The following is a 22,045-nucleotide window of genomic DNA, read 5'->3' as shown; positions in this document are numbered from 1 at the left end:
CACTCAAACTCACGTAATAATCTATGTTTTTTTCTACTCTTTATTCGAGTTTTAGAAAACATTTTTTTGGTTAATTTGTTAGATTCAACAATTTTTATATACAGTCACAAAAAACAAATTAAATTTTAATTAGCTGTTTTTCTTTGTTCTAAAATTGATCGTTGAATGTTAATGGATTTAAAGTATACACTAGCTAAAATTAATTAATATTTATTTTTCATGCATACACTGGTATATATAAGGATTTATATATGCTTCACGGATAAATGATACTAATGGACTATATACTAATGATATATATATTCTAAAACAAACTAGAATAAATTCTAAAATTCAAATGGACTAAGTAAGAAATATTGATTGCTGTAGCACCTTGATCTAATAAGCAATTCTTGTAGATATTGATTAGTAAAGGATATACATATTGTGTAACTAAAATAAAATACTGAAGTTTTTATCAAGTCATTGGTTAGATACAACGCAAACGTAACTTTGGAAAACTAAATATAGAGGTGAAACAAAATCTTACGTATCTATTTCTTGTCATTTTTAATATTAGTTTACAAAAATCTCGATCAACTATAAGATTCACGTAGTGTTATTTTTCGTGACAAAGATAAAAACGAATCTTAAAAATTATAATTATACATTCACATAATTGTGTTATTTTTCGTGACAAAGATAAAAACGAATCTTAAAAATTATAATTATACATTCACATAATTAATAAAGAAACTCTTAAACAAGTATTTATCTCAAATTTATGATTTTTCTTTTACATTATTTGCTTTCTTCGTGTTTGATTCACAACACATAGAATAATAAAATACCTCTTATATCAAATGTTTAAATATTTATAAAGTATGTAAAACGAAATGTATTTTGGTGCATAACTTACAGACATAATTAGTTACGTGCATGGGTTATAATGTTATGTTTTATCGAGTTATGATCTTTTGTGTAAAATAAACAAATCTATAGTATTTACGTGGGGAGTCACCACAACATACGCAAATAAATAGTTTTACTATTTAGTACTATAAGAAAGATACGAGTAATGTATTATATTTTTGAATTGATTTTTTTAATTACCCAAAAAAAAGGTTTGGAAAATTTAAAATTAATGGTCAAGATGATCTAGTTATTTAGTTGGATATACCGTAAAAATGTTATTCTATAAAGTTTGATGCATATGTTTGTAGTTAAAATATCTGCGATAAAGATCAATATAGTATTGATCGGCTAATGTTGTTTATATATGAGCGTGAGGTGCTCTGAAACTTGTCTCATCAATCGATATCTCAATTTAAGACAAGTTCTACTTGACAAACAAAATCTTTTTGGCCTCTGTTGCATGACGTCATGATAATCTTTATTCTACTTTTACATATATGATAGATAGGGTAGACTATATTTACATAATCCAATTTATATTACTAGACTACATGTTATGATCGATATATTCCTTACTAGTTGGTTATATCATCAAATGATATGCAACCCAATTTATACCATTAAACTATATATCATGATCGAACACATTAATTCATTGCTAATTGGATCATACAATATGCAACCCACATTTCTTGCTAATTGGTTATACCATCATACAATATGCAACCCCAGTTTAATATTCGTCCGCCTGTTGGAATACGTGTTAACATATTCGACCGTACCTATATACAATATTTAAATTTAAGTGAGAACACTACAGTAGTGTAACTTAATATTTAAGTAAAAATAAAAAAAGTCATTGAGAACACTCTCCTATAAATTCATTATACAGATACACACTCCCCTCAAGTCACCACAAAATCTCCTCCTATTTCTAAATATCCATAAAAACACGAAAAACAAAATAGAATCTAGCAATATTGATAATAAATGGATCAAGAAGGATCATCAAAAAGCCATACCGGGCAGGGCCTTTCTCACTCCGTACCCTCGAATTCTACCGAGCCGGTCCGGTCGCGTTGGTCACCTAAACCGGAGCAAATCTTGATACTCGAATCCATCTTCAACAGTGGTATTGTTAACCCACCAAAAGAAGAAACGGTGAGGATAAGAAAGATGCTTGAGAAATTCGGTGCAGTGGGAGATGCAAACGTCTTCTACTGGTTTCAAAACCGACGGTCAAGATCTCGCCGGAGACAGCGGCAGCTTCAAGCAGCCACAGCCGCAGCCACCACGACCAGAGGAGCTGCAGAACACCAGCATATGACGAACATGAGCATGCATCAATATCCTTACAGCAACAGCGAGATTGATTTGGGATTTGGAAGTTGTAGCAACTCATCAGCTAATAACTTCTTTAATGAGTCCTCATCTCAAGTCTCTTCCTTTCTTCTCGAGCTCGCTTCTTCTTCTGCGAGTGGTGGCAACAATAGCATGGAGAATCTCTTCACAATGTATGGCCATGAATCCGATCATCATCAGCAGCACAGCTCAATTGACGCATCAATATTAAGCCCATCGGATCAAAACTCCGATTTCCACTACCAACAAGGTGAATCAATTATTTGCATGGCTCATTAATTACTCTATATATACCGCAAAGTTTTGGGTTTTTAGATTTTTAACCGGGAAGAGAACCTTTGAAAATACAGTAGAAAGAGTTAGGTGTGTTTCAAACCAATTTTTTATGTGAGGCAAATGGAACATCATGTATTTTGAGAGCTAATTTTAAAATATTTTTTTCTTATATATATATTAATTAACAAATAAAAGGCTTAATGACGGTGTTCATAAATGGAGTTCCGACGGAAATAAAAGAAGGAGCAATAGACATGAAAGCAATGTTCGGTGAAAATTTGGTGTTACTTCACTCCTCTGGTCTTCCTCTTCCCACAGATGAGTTTGGTTTCTTGATGCATTCTTTACAACATGGCCAGGCTTATTTCCTGGTACCTAATACTATCTCCATTTTGTCTTATATATTATCTATTTAATTAGTAAATTCTAATATAAATATATTCATAAATGATTTTCAGACCTTTGTTTCTATGTTCGTCTGCGGAATGTTTTCTATAAATTATGAGATAAATGTGTTTTTCCTACAAATTATCTGATAATTTGTAGAAAATGTTCGGAAACCTAATTCTGGTCAAGCCTAAATGTCTGCAGAATTTAACCTCGAGAACCCATTTCACTATGTTATTAGAGCATAAAGTATTTCTTCAGAAAATATTTTTAAAATACACCAATTTGATGATTGTCGGTTTATGTAATAAATGAATTTTTTGATATATTAATATATGTAACTGAAGTTTTGTGATAAAACTAAAACTTTACAGAGTGATGTCAGCTCTTATTCGTATATATATAAATATATGTATCTGTGACGTAAATAAACATGTCTCTGTTTTATTTCTAAAAATAATAGCCAAGAACACAAGAACCAATAACCTTTGTAACATTTTGAGTATTCTAGTGAGTTCATTGGTAAAGGGACCTTGGGAACTTATATTTTCTCTTGGTCAAATAAATTGGCGGTGTCAACATTTCTAGTTATATAAAATGTTGTTAACTGGTTATCAACAAAAAAAAAAATGTTGTTAACCATTGGTTAGGGTTTTCAATATTATTATCAATTAATAAACTAGCGCAGATATAATTAGAAATCTAACCCAAAAAAGAAGAAGTATAAATCTTAATTGGTTTGAAAGTCTTTTTTCTATATAACAAGATTTAATTAGAATATTTTGTTATTTGTTTTCATATTGTCATCGACAGGTACCAAGGCAGACATGAATTGCATGGCTATTTTGTGTTGCAACATATACGGTCGAGTAATTTTTTTTTTCTTTTCTATTACTTCTATTGATTTTGCGTCTACCATGTATAATTAGATTGAATATATGTTGGACTCGTGAATCGTGATATATTGTGTTTCCTTGTCGATTCTTGCTCGCCTGAACACAAACCTCAATATACAAAACAAGCAAATCTCAATGGAGATCTGGTTTGCCGTTTGTAGAAAAACATGTCCATTTGACATTTTGATTAAAAGTATGTGCTCACTTCTTTGTGGGCTTTATTCGGCCATTTCTAGTGGCCTTTTAATTTAACGGACACTAGGGATACGACCCGACCTGATCCAACCCGAGTGAATTGAGATTTCTAAAACAGTGATTGAAATTTCATTTTTCACATCCGATTAGTTACTTCTGAAGCTCAAAGTAACCCTCCAAGAAAATACTTAAAATATTCCTAACAATTCATTCTAAAGATGTAATAATTTTACAACCATATTTTGTACTAGAGAAATATTCCCAACAATTCACTGTAATAATTCAAATCATCAGCTGAATTTAATGTGTAGGAGATGTAAATAATAACTAGATTTTACCCCGTGCATTCGCACGGAAATTTTGTTTAAATGAAAAATTTTAATCTAATTTATGTTTTTTTAATAAATATATTTTTTTAATAAGTGATATAAAAAATTTGTATTTAGATATAATTTTGTTTTCAGTATGATCACCATGATCATAAAAACATAATTTTAACCCGATTATTTTATTAATCAAAAAGTAACCATTATTATAAAAATATATTTCTAACTCGTTCATTTTATTAATCCGAAAAAGACCATGATTATGAAATCATAATTCTAACATGCCCGTTTATATTACTTTATAATATAAATATTTACTAATTTTGAAATAATTTTCTCTTAATATCTTGCATGTTTTGATAATTAACCTAATCCGCATAAAATTATAAAAAAAATTTAACTTGTCCCATCAAATTATTATATAATATTAATATTTATCTATTTTCAATATGTGAAATTTTAATATGATAGAATATGATTTTAAAAATATAATAAAATATTTGTTAATCATATGTGTTATTCTGAAAATTTTATTTAAATTTCAAATGTTAAATTAAATCGAACCTATATTTAAGAAAATCTATTAAATAAATATCTATAGACTATAAATATAACCTATATTTAAGGAAAATTTTAGTTATCTAAATAAATATATAATTTTCGAAATTAAATTTATATATATAAAAATATATTTTATTTTAGGAGTGTTTGGAAACAAACACTAAAAGTGCTTCTGTTTTAATATAATAGATGGAACAATTTTGCGAACTTACTCTAATTCTACTGGAAAGAAAGTTATATTCAATTTTTATTCCTTAGTTACTGACTTGTACGATTAATTATTTTTTTTGTTTTTGTTTTCCCTCATACACAAGATAACTTCTACCAGATTTAGCCCAAATTAAAATGTTAAGAAAACATGCCTAAAATTAACCACGAAAATAGAAGAAACTAAACCCATTTTTTTTTTATCTCACATTTCTGATTTCTCTCATCATAAACCCTAATTCCTTAAATAATAAATCAGGATCCAACTCCAAGGAAATCAAAGAAATAAAATCCACTCTTCATCTGCATCTCCACCTTCCTCTCACAGACTGTGATTGTGTGGTGATATTGATGGTCCATCTTTTTACCATATTTGCCAATCACTTCTGCCCTCTGCACACACTGACCATCTTTACCTGCAAAATTATCAAAATAATTTTTTTTGTAGCTCCCACGTGAATTTGTTGTATTGAAATAGTAACGTGACATTGTACTTCACCTCCTTATATTATTATACCTATAGGTACTATTACGATGTAAAACACTGTTTCTTTCTCTCTTGTCATTCAAATTGTAATTATTTCCGTGTATATGAAATTGATAAAAAGTGGTCACTCGTCGTCGGTTCTATATATTATGTATATGCTAAAATTGTTCTTCGAACACTGAAAACAAAAATCGTAAGACCGGAATCTAATCTAATTTTAGACCAAAATCAGTAGTTGTTAATACAAACAGATCATGATAAACGGTAACAGCCAGTTAAAATTAGTATCTGATCTCGACCAACCGACCGGAATCTTTATAATTAGATTCACGAAAAAATGAAAAAAGAAAAACATTCCAAGTTTCTATACTTTTGCATATCTCAAGAATGTCGTGAGATAATTTCTTATTTGTAAGAGACATTAGTAATAAAAAATAATTAAACAAGCACACAGATAAAATGTTACCTGAGGCAAGGGTATTGTCGTAATTCAAGAAGAGAGGCTGGTGAGTCGAGGAAGGCGGAGTGAGAGACAGCTCCGTAGTACAAGTAGAGACAGCTGAACCATCTTCTTCGTCATCGTCATCACTGACAAAACTACCCTTCGCTACTTTACCGTAGAACTCAGCGTGATGATAGCGGCTTGAGGACGAGACCGTCATTTCAGCGTTTCCTGACGGTGCCTGAGGAGGCTGTTGACGTAGTCGTTGACTTTCTCTAGTCCGTCGAGCCATGATGACGTGCCAATGGTTCTTGACGGCGTTATCGGTCCGTCCCGGGAAGAGACGTGAGATCAAAGCCCACTTGTTGCCATAGGCTCGGTGTGCCCCCAAAAGCCTAAACTCTTCTTCCTCAGTGAAGGCTTTCTTGTTGATCCTTGGGTCTAGCTGGTTAAACCATCTCAATCTACAACTCTTTCCTGAAACCAAATAAGCAACATTAACTACCCTTTAAAAATATTAATTAAGTACTGTCAAATATGTTACTGATGTTATTATATATGATTGCATACGTATAGCCCTAAACATATAGCCTTGTCTAACTAAATTATTATGTATTTAAAAGCTGTATATATTTTTTAATATGCACTAGCTAAGTTTGTAGAAAATACTATATTTCAAAAAAAAATATTTTCCTAAAAAGATTTTTAAAAAATACTTACATTTACGGGATTTTGAGTAATAAAACAGAGAGTAATAATTGACTAAATAATTAAAAGTAAAATAAATGTACCTGATCTACCAAGAAGGTGGTGAGCAATCAAGTTCCAGTTTTGGGGACCAAACTGGGCAACAAGCTCCTTGAGTTTAGCATCTTCTGTTGGTCTCCAGTGTCCTCGTGAGCATGCTTTTGTGTTCATTCCACTTTTGCCCCTCCTTTTGAAGCTATTTTCGCTTTCACCCCCATCTCTCTCATGCTCATCTTCCGACTTTAAGACTGAGACTGATTTGTTGTGAGGATGGTTTCTAACGAGAGAGAAGTTAGTGTGCGAGTTTGGTGGAGATCCGAGGTTGTTTGCTTCTTCGAATCTTCTCGACCCATTGATGGTTTCATTACCTGTTAGATCTTTGTCAAGGAGAGTTGGATTCATTTTTTCTTTTCTGGGGTTTAGGGATTAAAGAAAGAAAGACCATGAACAGGAGAGAGAGATAGGGAGAGGGAGCACTTGAATGGCTTTTCACTGTTTATATGGTGGAGGAGGAAAGAGAGATTCTCTAATTTTATTTTTATTGAGTTATATTTAAATTTGACTGACATTTTCTTAGAAGTTAATATATATAGAAGAATATTTTTTTTTATATGATGATGAGTTGTTCTTCAGAAGTACACACCAAAAAAATAAATTGATAATTTTTGTTTATTACACACCAAAAATGTGTAGAGGAAAATTTATTAAAGCATACTCAGTCGAATATTTTATTAATTATCATTTTTATTTCTTATAGACTAGGCAATTCCATTCCAATAGTTTTATCTAGTTACGTACGATTTATCATTAAATTCTACTTTTAGTCGTTGGTGGTCTTGAAAATTCGATCGTAAAATATATCAAAGCGGATCTAAAACAATTTTCTAATCAATATTTTTGTGACCTGCCTGTTAAGTTTTTCTTATAAATAGAAAATGTATCATAAAGAATTTCTGTTCACGTTTTTCTTCAAGTTGCATTCTCTTTTATTTTCTACTTAACGAAAATTTCGAATAATGTGATACTTTTAGTACTCTCTCTCTCTCTCTACACGTGCAAAAGTAAGGCTTTGGAAAAGTCGGTGGGTACGTGTAGTTTTGTTGCATGCAAAACAAGACCCGCTCGTGCGTGTGGAGGGTTCGATGACTGTAGTCTGTGGGTCCTATAGATTCAACAGTCTCGGAAACTCCAAAAACATTTTTGAACCGCTCGTGTGGCTCTACTATACACACAAACATATATTGCACGTGTGCACGTACGTACGTGTGTGTGAGTTAATTATGGGGAAAACAACAGAATCAATATTTGTCTGTTTCGGACACAAAGCAAGAAAGGATCTTAAAGGGAGAGAAATAAATTGCTTTTCTCGGTTTTTCGGTTCTCCATAACGTAGATATATATATATATATATATTCATATATATTCGCATGTTTCAAAGAATATGTTTTCTGTAAATAATTATTAATTACTCATGATTAGCCCAACAACTAGTTTAATTAAGTACTTTCAAGATCTTTTAGTTACCAAGAAAAAAAAACTTTTGAACAAAGGATTCGACGTCGTTTTTAGATCTATACGTTATTACTTGTATATTCAGTGACCTCAAACACACATCCAGTGAAATCAATCAATGTTTGTTTTTTGTTTTTGAACATTAGCACTCGAACATTAATGTTTTTTTTAAGGATTAACTCGAACAATGTTGTGCGACAGTTAGTGGAAAAACAGGCGTCGCAAACTAAGACATATATATGTATTTTCTATTTCTTATCTTTTTATCATAAATATCTTATGATCATATATTCATATATATGATATGTGACTACTTTGATATCTCGTGTTGCAGCTTCATTTAGAGAAAACGGGAAAAACAAATTCCGAAAAAAGAAAAAAGTTACTGACCTCGTTGTTAATTAACCAATATTTCTTATCAAGAAAATGATGTTCTTGCTATTAAATTTTAGTTTTAAAACTCAAATCCCTGCATATGTATTATTCAGGAAGATATATCATATTTAATCTGTAAGTTTTTTTTACTTTAAATTGGTTAAAATAAGTTATAGTAAATAAACTTTGGAGTAAGAAAAATTAGGAGCAGCTACAAGTAAAAAAACGTTAATGGTGACATAAAAAGCTTAATTGTTCGAAAACCCAAATATTTAAAGAAACAACGAACTATATTTAAAACTATCAATGTTCAATGATATGATATGTGTACTGCTCTTATAAAACATTACAATTAGACTTTTCTTTGAAAAAAAAAACTTATTGAACTTTTTTTTTTTTTTTGAACCTTAAAAAACTTATTGAACTTAGGCTTGAGATCTTAATATCTTTTCATATTAGAATTGAATGGTCACATGTCTGAATGTAAAAGTAAATTTTCATGCGTAATATCTGACTCTAGTATTGATATGACGAAACAAAACAATAATTTATCTTTAGAGCAAATCATTGAGTTTTATTAATTGTAATGAGTTAGATCGAGTAGGCAAACCAATCAATTTTGATAGATTAAAAAATGGAACTTTAAAAAAAAATGTAACTGAAGCCGAACTTGGAATTCAACAAAAGCGAAGACTGAAATAAACATAAAATACAAAGAAACGTTAGAAACCAAAGAAAAGACAGAAAAGTACCCAACAAGTTATTTATAGTGCCTTGTTTTATATGAGTTTCGGTTATGGGAACGGTTTCGTTAATTTTGAAATCTTCTGCTGACGACAAATCAAAAAAGTCTTGTACCGACGTGGAATGACGACATCATTGAACTGTTACACACGAGCGGATCGTGTTCCTACCTAACACGTGTCCCATCATCACGTATTTCTGTTTTGGTTCAAAGAAGAGATCCTCGAACCGTTATGGACCAATTCCACCTTTTTTTTTTTGGTTATGACTTGAATGATAAATAACTAATGACATCTTACAGGTCATAGTTTTCGACCATGGAAGAATTTTTCCCAATGACAAAGTTTTCGAACTGTAATATGAAAGCCATCAACAATAAAAAAGGTTAAAAAGAGGTGTTTAGTATGAGATTATATTTCATCAAATGCCAAACGACTGTATTTTAAAATTTTAATTGTTAATTCAAGATTATCATAAACTTGACGTCCTTAATTCAAATTTCTATTGTGACAAAATAGAATCATAATTTATTTATTATAGATGCTAATTTAAAACCATAGAGGAGGTTAAAATTTACGATTGTTAAAATAAATCAGAATAGTGGAACAAAGTGATGATTAAAAGCGATAAGAGGTGATGCTACGATAAGTTCACTTGTACATTTAATTGATAGGGGACAACGGTATAATATTTTAGAAATATTACACTAAAATGAAAAACAAAAGTTCGGATAAAAAAAAGATTAATAAACTCTTATCGCTTTAAGATAATACTAATAGTAGTACAAGTGGTCTTATTTTTTGTACTACTAAAATGTCACAAATCACTTCCAATAACTTGAGTTTAATATAGTCAACTGTTACGCATGATGACTTTGATTAGTAACAATTGTTCCTTGAAAAAAACACATTGTATCGGTGTCGTATAATGTGTATCATCATCATCTTCTTTTTCGATTAAGTGAAACAACGGTAAAGAGATGGTGGTCTGGCGAGTTGATACTACCTTTTTTTTATTTTATTGCTATTTCATACTGTTTTGATATATAACCATTTTGTATTATTATCTACCATGAAAATTATACTGCCTTGTATCATCTCTCAGACATAATATAAACTCGAATACGGTAAGTCGGTAATTAACATGGTGATTTGACGGGGGTCACTAGACAAAAAAAAACCAGCTGGATTGAATTCGTTTTGATGGAGAGTAGGATTGCATTATATACATAGTATAGACCCGCCAGACCAGGTTTGTCATTCGATGAAACCGGCGATATAATTTTTTGGACAACCATTCATCAGTTTGAATTGGTTAGTGGTTTTCATCAGTAAAAAATACTGATCGGTTAGAGTTCTTATATTTGTTTTTTCTTTTTTGTTCAGCGACTGCAGATTTGCTTCCTTTTGGAAACACAAATGAGTAGAAACATCCAATACGAAATTGGGATGTTACATAAATGTAAGATAGTTAGAGGCTTAGACATTTTCTGTTAATGTGCCACATAACTCCTAAAAATTTATACTCTAAAAAGATAATTCTAAACATCTAGAGAGAATCATGTTTTAAGGCAACTTTCAGGAAATTCAAAACCAACCCGTAGTCAAATACAATTCGCATAGCTAACGATTTTCTCATAGAAGGAATTTTATCCTTTTTTTAATATGAGATTTATATGTTTAACTATGGTATAAGGTATTACAAACAATTACAGTAATTTTATCCTTTTCTTTAATACGAAATTTATATTTTTTTTAGTCGAACAAATATTTTAACAGAACCATAAAACAAAAGGTGGTGAGAGATGGAAAAATCGAAACTCCAAATGCTAAAATATTATTGTTTTGGTAATTGGTACTCATGAGATAAGCCACACTAATTACATTCACTTAGAGAAAGTTTATTGATTGGCTTTAAAGAGGGCACTTTAACTAATTTGAGGAATTTAGGGCTTTATCTCATGATGTAATGACATAAAGTTTCTTTATATAATATAAATTTAATTATAAATCATGTCATAGTTGTTAACCGGTCCATTGCACTTGTATCATAGAACTAACATATCACATCAGAGTATAAATAGTAATTAATTATGATAAAATACATTTTTGGGGGAATTAATGAGGTTATACCTTACAGACTAGATTGAAGTCATTATCGAGGCAGTTAATTGTCCACGCACTCATCAATATTTTAGTCCACAACCACAAGGATCCAAACAAAATTTAGTAAATAGCTTAATGTATGTAAAAGTATTAATCAAATTAAACATTAGTCAAAAGTTCACGGTAGTGATCGGCAAGTCGGCAACTAATCCACACTTCATTTTAACTCCCAATGATTCCTAAGTCGAAAAGAACACAGTTGTTCTCTCCGTTTTAATATTGATGTTTTACATTGATTTTTTCGTGATTTTTTTTTGTTTAATGAGATTTTTAAATGTTTATAATCATTTTAAAGTTTAAGTTCTGAAGCTAATAAATACTAGGGTTAGTTTTTGACATTGTTTTTGTTCTATAACAAACATGTAATTTCTTTTCAAAATTGTTTTTGTATATTGGTTCAGAATTTGTTACATGTAGACTTAAAATAAGAAAATAAACAATAAAAACTAAAGATTAGCAAACTATGTAAAATCTCTAAACACCATGTAACATGTAGACTAAGCATAAATAATCAATTAATTAGAACCTAATTAAATATGTGAAGTCTTTTAACATAACTTATTACTAGATTTTACCCTGTGCGTTCGCACAAGAATTATTTTTTTATTTATGTAATATAATTTTGTTTTTGTTTTTGTTTATATATAAATTTTTTAATAATTGATAAATAAAAAATTCTGTTTAAATATAATTTATTTCTGTTGATTTATTTTTTTCTAGTATTATATATGATTGAGATTAGAAAAACATTATTATATTGATTTGAAAAAATATCACAATTAAAAAATATTACTATGTTCATTTATACTAATCTGAAAAAAAAACCAAAATTATTAAAATATTTAACATGTCTGTTCATATTATTTGTATATTTTATATATTTAAAATTTAAAATTATTTAATAAAAATATAATAACATATTATTTTCATTTCTTTCATTGAAAATATTATTTAAATTTAAATATTTAAATTAGATATAAATTCATATTTGAGTTATTATTTTTGTAAAGATATAATAATAATTTATTCCATAATTTTTGATAATATAACATATGTTTAAGGAAATCTATAACATCTAAGTTAAAAAATAAATTTTCGGATTTATATTCAAATTAAAATTAAAAAAATATTATTTTATTAATATTACACTAAATTAATTTATTCAATAAAAATAAATTAAAATCATAATTGTTTGGTAACATAATAATTATCTAAAAACATAATAGTAGGAAATCAAGTAAAAATTCTGTTTGGACACAAAACACTCTCCTCTTTTAATAGTATAGATGAACATAGAATTGATGTTTTGATTTAAGACGATGAAAATTCAATAAAGGGATAACAACAATTTCAACGTACAGTTTGAACTTTTCAGTAAAAAAAAAAGTGTTTGCATGCGCGTCACAAAGTATATTTCAACTTTTAAAGTCACAAAAATTATGTCAATTGTTTTATAAATTTGGTATTGCAAGATAAAACGCACACTAACCTTTGAAACATGCCTACTTTTAGATTACCATCACTTGGTTAAATCCATATATGCAAGCACTAACAACTATATATCGTTTAAAGCGATATCTTATCGAATAAAATGCAATAACAAACGAAACTACAACTCAATCGTAGAATTCGTCAACATCCAAAATTTTATTTTATAGCTGTTGGATTCTAAAGAGTAAAGAGATGATTTCACATTTATTTTCCGTGGTTATATATAAACGCCGAGCATCAAGATTCAAAAGTTCATTTAAAATGTGTTGCTGTCTAAGAGTTCCTTATAATTCAGATGACCTTAAAATAATCTTTACAACGCAACCGCTGATAACAAAGATTAATAAGTAATTAAGTATCAGACTTGGGCTTATCATTATCAAAAAATGAAACAGTATGTTCAAGATGATCACATAGGAACCGAACGGCAAATGCTTGTGCTGATTCACTAGCTAAGAAAGCAATATTAGACCCATTACAATGGTCTTTGTATAGTTACTGCCCTCAGTTTCTCCATTTGCAAAATCAATAACCTTTTTGGTCGAAAATAAAATAAAATGATAAGCCCATGTTGCACAAACAGCACCTAGACTTGCTTCATAAATTATGTGGCCTATGTGAGCCCAAATAGGCCTATTTATCTACATAACTTGATAGAAAATAATTAGAAAGTGTAGTCATTTTTTTTTTTTACAAACTTAAAATTTTCTCGGTTTTTATATTTTAACATTTCATATGTAACACTGCTCTACAAGTAATTTACAGAGCACCTTTGATCTTCTTTTCCTTCTAGAAATTCAATTTTGTTGTAGAGATTACGTTGGAAAACAATTATTTCCAATTGAACAAAAAAAAAAAAAGTCTGTCCATGTAATTTTTCTCTAAATCCATCCTTTTTTTTTCTTATATTTTGGCGATTTTAAAACAAAACTATTACAAACAATTCACAGAAGCAATCTTCGCCGATTACTTCACATTTCATCCAATTTCTTCTATCTTCCGGCGAGCGGAGAAATAACCTAACGGTCACCGTCGAAGAGGAGAGACGATGAACAACTCCACCAGATTCCTCTCTCTCTTTTCTCCCCCTCCTCCTCTCTTCCTCCTCCGTGGCCTCTTCATCGGCCGCGTAACCAATCTCCGCCGTTTCCACCGCCTGGCGTCTGCTCCTTCGTCCGTTTCCTCGCCCAATCGATGTTCTCTCACTCTACTCGTGTCTTTCACGCCGCGTATCCCCACGATACCTCTGGCACGGCTCCATACTCACCGAGCCCGTGTCTCCGCCGCCGATTTCGTTCCTTCCCATCACCAGCGGCTGCCGGAATGGACTGAGCTTCTCCAATCTCTCTCCGAGGCTGGTTACTTCTCAGATTCTGCTCCAATCTCCGATTCGGAAAACGATTTTTTCCCCGGTTTTCCAGATGAGCTCCTCCGTCCAGCTCTCGCTTGCTTAGCTCTTGCTCGTGATCGACCCGAGTTACTTGAGTAAGTAATGCTGCTGTTTTCCATCTCGTTAAACCCTCTTTCGTGGGTTTTCTTTTTCTCATTGATTGAGTAAGTAAAGCTTCTGGATTTTAGAATGCTTTCGAGGAGAGACGTCGAAGTGGTGGTGGAGAATGGAAAGCCGTTCTTGTTCAGGACAGGCCCAGATTCACTAAAGAAGATGAGCCTTTACCTAAGAAGTGGTCATCAGGGCATTGGTAAGGTACGTTCTTTCTGTCAAAAGCTTACTCTTTTAATGGTCGATGGCGAATCCTAGTCTCACTTAGATAGTTTGTAAGTTATATATATATTACCTCTGTTCAATGTTGGATTGTTGTTTCCTAATGTTTACGATCCCTTGTGTTCCGTATTAGGTACTGGATATGGATAAGGCGAGTACTGTGGATTTGATGAGGCTTCTTTTGAGTTATGTTGTGGATTGTGCTTCTTCTGAGGGAAGCAAACACCACAGCCAAGAGATTATGGAGTCATCGGTTCGAAGGCTCTTGAGGGAGATAGCAAAGATTAGCTTCCGTACTCCTGAGTCGACTGTTCATGGCGAGATGAAAAATCAGTTCTCAGTCAGAAATGGACAAGCATTCGGGTCCTTTCAGAAAAACATTGAGATGAAACGAGGCGACTGGATTTGCTCGAGGTATGAATTTGTTGGTTTCTCAGTATCCTTTTGTTTGATCCTATCAAGTTGTAATTGTCTTTGTTTCATCTAGTTGTTGTTCATGTAGTCCAATTTGTGATATGTGACTTTGTTGAAACAGGTGCAGTGGCTTGAACTTTGCGAGAAATGTCAAATGCTTCCAGTGTGATGAAGCAAGACCAAAGAGACAGCTAACTGGTAGAGAATGGGAGTGTCCTCAGTAAGCAACTAATTTTGTTTTCTCTGCTGCTTTATGGGTAATGCGATGGTGAATAATGAGTTTAACCGTCCCTTTCTTTCTCGTTTGTTTAATTTATCAGATGCGATTTCTACAATTATGGGAGGAATGTAGCTTGCTTAAGATGTGACTGCAAGAGACCCGGGGACTTGTCTCTCAATTCAGCCGACTCTGGTTATTCAAACGATCCTGAACTTGAGAGAAGACTGGTCGAAAATGAAGAGAAAGCACAGAGGTGGTTTAGTAAAGTAGCACAGGGTGGTTCTGATGCAAACAGTGTTGACACAGATGAAGATTTTCCAGAGATTATGCCTATGAGGAAAGGAGTGAACAGATTTGTTGTTAGCACAAGAAAGACACCTCTTGAGAGAAGGTGGGCTAATGTTGAGACCAGCGTATCTACAGATGGAAACTCGAATGGGAACGATGATAAGGCGTTGGGAACTAAAACGAATAGGAGCTTGAATGAGATTCTCGGTTCTACATCCTCTTTGGCTTCTCGATCTGATGATAAGAATGTTTCCTCCAGGAGGTTTGAATCTTCTTCTCAGGTAGTTAACTCTGATTTTGTCCCGTTCGTGCCACTACCGTCCGATATGTTTGCCAAGAAGCCCAATAAGGAGGAAACACATATAGGTGGCAAGAACCAAACGGACGGTGTCACAGACGAGAATCGAAATGTCTATCAAGAGGACAAGTCAAATGCAAGTCTCTTAGGCAAAGAAACAGATGAACCTGATAAAGATGAGAAAGAATCAGAGGAGAAATCTGCGAGGTGGTTCAAGAGAGTCACGGAACTGCACAATGTTTCAGATCTGGAAAGCGCGACGCCAGAAGAGATTTCTCCTGAGAAAATGCCAATGCGTAAAGGAGAAAATCAGTTTGTGGTGAGCAGGAAGAAAGACCGTTCTCCGGTAAACAAGAGACGAATGTCCATTGAAACAAAAGATTCAGACTTTATCCCTTTTGTCCCTTTCCCACCTGGCTATTTCGCCAAACACAAACAGCCAGAGGAAACAACAGATACTTATCCAGCCCCGGCGACAAACAAGGCTTCTCAGGTGGTTCAAGAAGAAACAAGAGAACCTTCAAGCAACAACAATCCGGAGCCAATGGCAGGGAAGATCAGAAATGGAAAGAGTTTGGAGGGTTCGTTAGTGAAGGAGCCTGACTTGTTAGACATGTCGGAGGAAGCAAAAGCGGAGAGATGGTTTAAGCGAGTGGCTGATATTAAGAACATATCAGAGCTGAGTCAGATCCCGGACGAAGATTTCCCGTCAATAATGCCGATGAGGAAAGGAGTGAATAGGTTTGTTGTCAGCAAGAGGAAGACTCCATTGGAACGGCGTTTAGCTTCTCAACGCCAGCAGAGAAATTCTCCTCCAATCACCGACTCTGATCCAGCCGGTAAAGGAGATAGATGACCTTGTAGTTGTAGCATACCATTTTTTAAGAGTAATCAATATACCTTTTTTTTTGTCTTTTTAGTTCCACTTCCACCTATTTATAGCATACCATTTTTTCAGAACTCTTCTTTAAATTATAAACAAAACGGGCAAAACTGTAATGTCTATCTAAAGCGACGAGAGCATGCTTAAGAATGCATGCATTGAAGACGTAAACTCTCAAAAGTCAACTCGTCTCTTTCGACTTGGCTTAACCATTCATCTCAATTTCTCTGGCGATCTAGATTCTCTCCCTGGTTCAATGTCTTCCCTCGCAACTTTCCCGACGAAATGGGCGAGAAAATCCGGCATAGCCATTCACGCCGTCCTATCGTTTATCGTCTTCTTCTTCTTCGATCTCATTGACGCGATTCTCTGCGTCGTTTACGAGTTCGCCGACGAGATTTTGGAGGGGGAATCAAGAGACTGTTACTGCACGGCGGCTCCTCCAACCACCGGGGAAAATGAGGTTTCGGAAACTTTATTCCGGAGGACGAACGTTTTCCGGGAAATGGGTTTTCTGGGATTCGCGAAAAAGTTCAAGCTTTCCCGGAAAATGAGTGAGTCGGCGAATAGATGGTCAGATTGTGGGTGCCAATCTTGCATTTCGTGGACGGAGAACGGAGATGGGAATCTTCACGTCGTGGTCAAAGATTCTATTTCCCAAGGTCAAATACATTTTGATTATAGTAATTAACTAACGTTGATTTTACTTGCCGAAGTCAAAGATTCAACTATTTGCGTTATTGACTAGCTAATTATTGTTTGCTTACAATTGATTTTAATGTTTCACATTGAAAAACAAAAACAGAGGACTCTGTTCAAGAACCGTCCGAGAATGTAATATTCATACACGGCTTCGGGGGTTCATCACATTTTTGGACAGAAAATGTGTTTGAGCACATCACGAAAAGTCGTTATAGACTCTTCGCGGTCGATATTTTGGGATTTGGGGAGAGTCCTAAGCCAAGAGACAAACTCTATACACTGAGAGATCATGTAGAGACGATCGAGAGTTCTGTAATTAATCCGTACCAAATGGATTCATTTCATGTGGTTGGACATTCCATGGGTTGCTTAATAGCTCTTGCTCTGGCGGCAAAACACTCCACCGTCGTCAAATCAGTCACTGTTGTTGCACCGGTGAGAGATTAGCTTGCTATATAATCTTATCTTTTTCAGTATATTACGCAGAGATTCGATTTGTGAACTTATGTTTGTTGTGTGCTTTTACATTTCAGTCTTATTTTCCTTCATCGCTTGAAGGACCGGTCTTGGCCCGAATCGCTGAAAAGCGGTTGTGGCCGCCTCTGGCGTTTGGAACGGCAGTGATGTCTTGGTATGAACATATCGGTCGAAGCGTTTGTTTCATATTCTGCAAGCATCACAAGATATGGGAGTGGCTCATCAAGTTATGTATCGGTCAAAGGTAAAACATTTTGAACTGGGTTTTGGTTATTGGTTTAGGTTTAGATATAAAAAGGTTTCCATAAAGGTTGGGTCTTTCATTTTTTTTTTGTTAGGGAGATTCCTTGGAAGATTAAGGACAGAACAAGACACACGCATCACTCAGCATGGCATACTATTCACAATGTGATAGGCGTTGCCTCCAAATTCTCTGATAGACATCTCGAAACCCTAACTAGTTCCAGCGTTAAGATTCATTAGATACAAGGCGAGCTTGATAATATTGTTCCTTCACATGCCTCCGATGACATGAAGTCTAAATTTCCGGCGGTGAAAGTTGATATTGTCACTGGCACTGATCATTTGGGTGTTATAATCGAGAGAAAACAAGAGTTTGCTGAAAGTTTGGAGAGGATTTGGTGTTCTTGTAAATAAGGTGATAAGTTAGCAAAAAGGGTAAAACTCTAATGTATAGCTAAATGGACGAAAGCATTCTTTAGAAGTCGTTGTGCTTCTTGAATATTTTCTCCTCCTTGACAAAACAAAAATATTGGAATTTCTTCAACAAAAAGAGTAAGGCTGAGATTAGAAGAAAGCATCTTGTAATTAGTTTGATTCCAACTAAAGGATTAAGCCAAATCATCCTTACCAAACTATTGAAGCGCATTTGCATTTGAGTATGACTCAGTTTAGAATAATGAAACATTTGAATATTTGGGATAAGGTTTGTGGCACTTAATTTCTCTTCTAAGTTCAATTAACATCCCCAAGATTTAGAATGCATGCACCACTTGAAGACGACGTCGTTTAAGATATTATACTTTGACAAAAGTCAAAACCTCTCTCTTTCGACGTGGCTTAACCATTCATCTCAATTTCTCTGGCGCTCTAGATTCTCTCCGCTTCTAAATGTCTTTCCTCGCAATTTTCCCGAGGAAATGGGCTAGAAAATCCGGCATAGCCATTCACGCCGTCCTATCTTTAACCGTCTTCTTCTTCTTCGATCTCATTGACTCGATTCTCTGTGTCGTTTACGAGTTCGTCGACGAGATTTTGGAGGGAAAATCCCGCGGATGTTACTGCACGGAGGCTCTTCATATTACCGGTGAAAATGAAGTTTCGGAGACTTTATTCCGGAGGAGAAACGTTTTCCGGGAAATGGGGTTTCTTGGATTCGCCAGAAAGTTCAAGCTTTCCCGGAAAAATAGTCAATCTAAGATCCATGAGTCGGCGAATAGATGGTCAGATTGTGGGTGCCAATCTTGCATATCGTGGACAAAGAAAGAAGATGGGAACCTTCACGTTGTTGTCAAAGATTCCATTTTTCAAGGTCAAATATTTCAAGATTCCATTTATGTAGTCGCTGCTTACAATTGATTTTAATGTTTCATGTTTAAAAAGTAAATTAACTAATGTTAATTTTACTTGATGAAGTCAAAGAATCTACTATTTCAATATTGGTAGCTAATGATTGCTTGCATAATGTTTCATGTCGCAAAAAAACAGAGGACTCTGTTCAAGAACCGTCCGAGAATGTAATATTCATACACGGCTTTATGGGTTCATCACATTTTTGGACAGAAACTGCGTTTGAGCACATTAAGAAAGATCGTTATAGGCTCTTCGCGGTCGATCTTTTGGGATTTGGGGAGAGTCCTAAGCCAAGAGACAATCTCTATACATTGAGAGATCATGTAGACACGATAGAAAGATCTGTCATTAATCCGTACCAGATAGAATCATTTCATGTGGTTGCACATTCCATGGGTTGCTTAATTGCTCTTGCTCTGGCGGCAAAACACTCCACCGTCGTCAAATCGGTAACTATCGTTGCACCGGTGAGAGATTAGTTTGGCATATAATCTTATCTTTTTCAGTCTATTCCGCAGAGATTCGATATGTGAACTTATGTTTGCATGTGTTTTACAATTTAGCCTTACTTTCCTTCATCGCTTGAAGGATCGGTCTTGACCCGAATCGCTGGAAAGCGGTTGTGGCCGCCTCTGGCGTTTGGAACGGCGGTGATGTCTTGGTATGAACATATTGGTCGATGCGTTTGTTTCATAGTCTGCAAGCATCACAAGATATGGGAGTGGCTCATCAAGTTATGTATCGGTAAAAGGTAAAACATTTGAACTGGGTTTTGGTTATTGGTTATTGGTTCGGTTTAAATATCAAAAGTCTCCATAAAGGTTGGATCTTTCATTTTTTTTGGTAGGGAGATTCCTTGGAAGATTAAGGACATAACAAGACACACGCATCACTCAGCATGGCATAGTATGCACAATGTGATATGCGGTGCCTCCAAATTCTCTGATGAGCATCTCCAAACCCTAACCAGTGCCAGCGTCAAGATTCACTTGATACAAGGCGACCTTGATAATATCGTTCCCTCACATTGCTACGTTGACATGAAGTCTAATTTTCCGGCGGTGGAAGTTGATATTGTGACAGGTGCTGATCATGAGAGTGTTATAAGCGTGAGAAGACAAGAGTTTGCTGAGAAATTGGAGAGCATTTGGAGTTCATGTAGAACAGGTTCAATGCATATGAGTCAATTCATTTTGCTATAAAACCAAACATGAATCCAAAATCTAATTAAACTAAACCGCTGTTTTTTCTGTTTCTTCTCTTTGACCTGAAGGGATGGATGCCAAACTGGGAACATAAGCGAGGTGATAAGGCCACGGATCAAGCAAGGAATCAACCGGAATCTTATTGAACGTATCTCCCCTCACAAAGTAGATGCAAGCTTGTCCGATTTTATCACAAGTACACACGATGAGACCCTTATCGTCGATGAAGTAACTTGGCTGAGAGACAGAGTATATACTGTCTTGTAATCCCGGGAAATTAGGTATCGAAACCGTCATAAACATGCTCCAATACACATCCTCTTCCTGACCTTTATTCACTGACATATGTTAGACACTGACATAAATCTTGTTCTTGACCTTATTAATCTTGTTCTTGGTCACCCAAATATCAATCTTCTTTGTTTTATGGCATTGCCAATTCCGTAAGCCGGTCTCCTTTGAAACCGGCCAGGACTTGAGTGTTCCCAAAATCGTTCTTGCACGGGAGAATTTCACAGAAGGACTTCAACTTCTCCTTCAAAAAATCGAAACTTTGGATGAAACACTCACGTGTCTCAACTCTTGAAGCAAACCAATATAACGTTCCATTAATAAATATTCACATGTGAATATAAATATATAAATGTATATTTATAATTTTCTTACCTGTGAAATTTAGTTTTCGGATATATTCCTTATATTAAATTGAATTTTTAATACTACGTACGTAAATTTCTTAAACCCCTTACTTATTGGAGATGGGCTTTGTTAGAGCATGTCTGGGGTTTGGAGAAAGAGTTCGGCTCGAGTTCATAAGGCAGTTTTAATTAAAAAAAAAAAGAAATAATACTTATATGAGAAAGATCGGCAAAATATCATTGGGCGAAGATTTTTTTTTAATTTTCGAATTAAAAAAAAAAAATTTAATATCTGATAAACTTTTTAAAAAAGATTTACCAGTAGACATGCTCGGTGTGGACATGCTCGGTGTGGAATGTGTGGATTTGCTTTTATTGTTTTTTCTAATACAAAATATGAAAAAAATACAAAAATAAAATTAGGAATCCTTACTGTGATTCTATTATTCAGAAAAAATTTTGTACTATTTAAATCACACTTATTGCATCACTTCCATCGTATCCCGTTTTTGGTTTCCCGCAAAACAATGAATAGAT

The 22,045-nt window shown here is 33.8% G+C and overlaps 4 protein-coding genes and 1 pseudogene across 6 annotated transcripts; 4 read left to right on the top strand and 1 right to left on the bottom strand.

The window, feature by feature from the left end:
• The first annotated feature begins 1,818 nt into the window (after positions 1 to 1,818).
• Positions 1,819 to 3,810, top strand: LOC18019638 (WUSCHEL-related homeobox 12). Of its 2 annotated transcripts, XM_006400261.2 has the most exons (3): positions 1,819 to 2,506; positions 2,728 to 2,903; positions 3,733 to 3,810. In XM_006400261.2, exons 1-3 carry the CDS (start codon positions 1,885 to 1,887, stop codon positions 3,748 to 3,750), a joined length of 816 nt encoding a protein of 271 aa, XP_006400324.1. In that variant the 5' UTR covers positions 1,819 to 1,884; the 3' UTR covers positions 3,751 to 3,810. The 2 variants fall into 2 exon arrangements, with proteins under 2 accessions (XP_006400324.1, XP_024012399.1); XM_024156631.1 differs by lacking the exon at positions 3,733 to 3,810 and having other exon boundaries at positions 2,728 to 3,005.
• A 1,330-nt stretch (positions 3,811 to 5,140) lies between these two features.
• Positions 5,141 to 7,234, bottom strand: LOC18019637 (transcription factor MYB56). The gene is made up of 3 exons (XM_006400260.2): positions 6,825 to 7,234; positions 6,058 to 6,510; positions 5,141 to 5,520 (listed from the first exon to the last, which is right to left on the bottom strand). Exons 1-3 carry the CDS (start codon positions 7,180 to 7,182, stop codon positions 5,360 to 5,362), a joined length of 972 nt encoding a protein of 323 aa, XP_006400323.1. The 5' UTR covers positions 7,183 to 7,234; the 3' UTR covers positions 5,141 to 5,359.
• A 6,881-nt stretch (positions 7,235 to 14,115) lies between these two features.
• LOC18019636 (zinc finger protein VAR3, chloroplastic) lies at positions 14,116 to 16,992 on the top strand. 2 transcript variants are annotated; one of them, XM_006400259.2, is made up of 5 exons: positions 14,116 to 14,552; positions 14,646 to 14,772; positions 14,924 to 15,204; positions 15,326 to 15,424; positions 15,525 to 16,992. In XM_006400259.2, exons 1-5 carry the CDS (start codon positions 14,116 to 14,118, stop codon positions 16,864 to 16,866), a joined length of 2,286 nt encoding a protein of 761 aa, XP_006400322.1. In that variant the 3' UTR covers positions 16,867 to 16,992. The 2 variants fall into 2 exon arrangements, with proteins under 2 accessions (XP_006400322.1, XP_024012246.1); XM_024156478.1 differs by having other exon boundaries at positions 14,437 to 14,552; positions 14,632 to 14,772.
• A 40-nt stretch (positions 16,993 to 17,032) lies between these two features.
• LOC112086787 lies at positions 17,033 to 18,729 on the top strand (annotated as a pseudogene).
• Positions 18,730 to 19,170: 441 nt separating this feature from the next.
• On the top strand, positions 19,171 to 21,277 carry LOC18019635 (probable lysophospholipase BODYGUARD 4). The gene is made up of 5 exons (XM_024156343.1): positions 19,171 to 19,624; positions 19,801 to 20,132; positions 20,229 to 20,416; positions 20,513 to 20,832; positions 20,939 to 21,277. Exons 1-5 carry the CDS (start codon positions 19,204 to 19,206, stop codon positions 20,962 to 20,964), a joined length of 1,287 nt encoding a protein of 428 aa, XP_024012111.1. The 5' UTR covers positions 19,171 to 19,203; the 3' UTR covers positions 20,965 to 21,277.
• Positions 21,278 to 22,045: the final 768 nt, after the last annotated feature.

Source organism: Eutrema salsugineum, unplaced genomic scaffold, assembly GCF_000478725.1.
Source record: "Eutrema salsugineum unplaced genomic scaffold, Eutsalg1_0 scaffold_2, whole genome shotgun sequence".
In the NCBI taxonomy this organism is placed as follows: domain Eukaryota; kingdom Viridiplantae; phylum Streptophyta; class Magnoliopsida; order Brassicales; family Brassicaceae; genus Eutrema; species Eutrema salsugineum.
The sequence above is the reverse complement of the archived record's forward strand: the minus strand, read 5'-3'. Positions and strand labels throughout refer to the sequence as shown.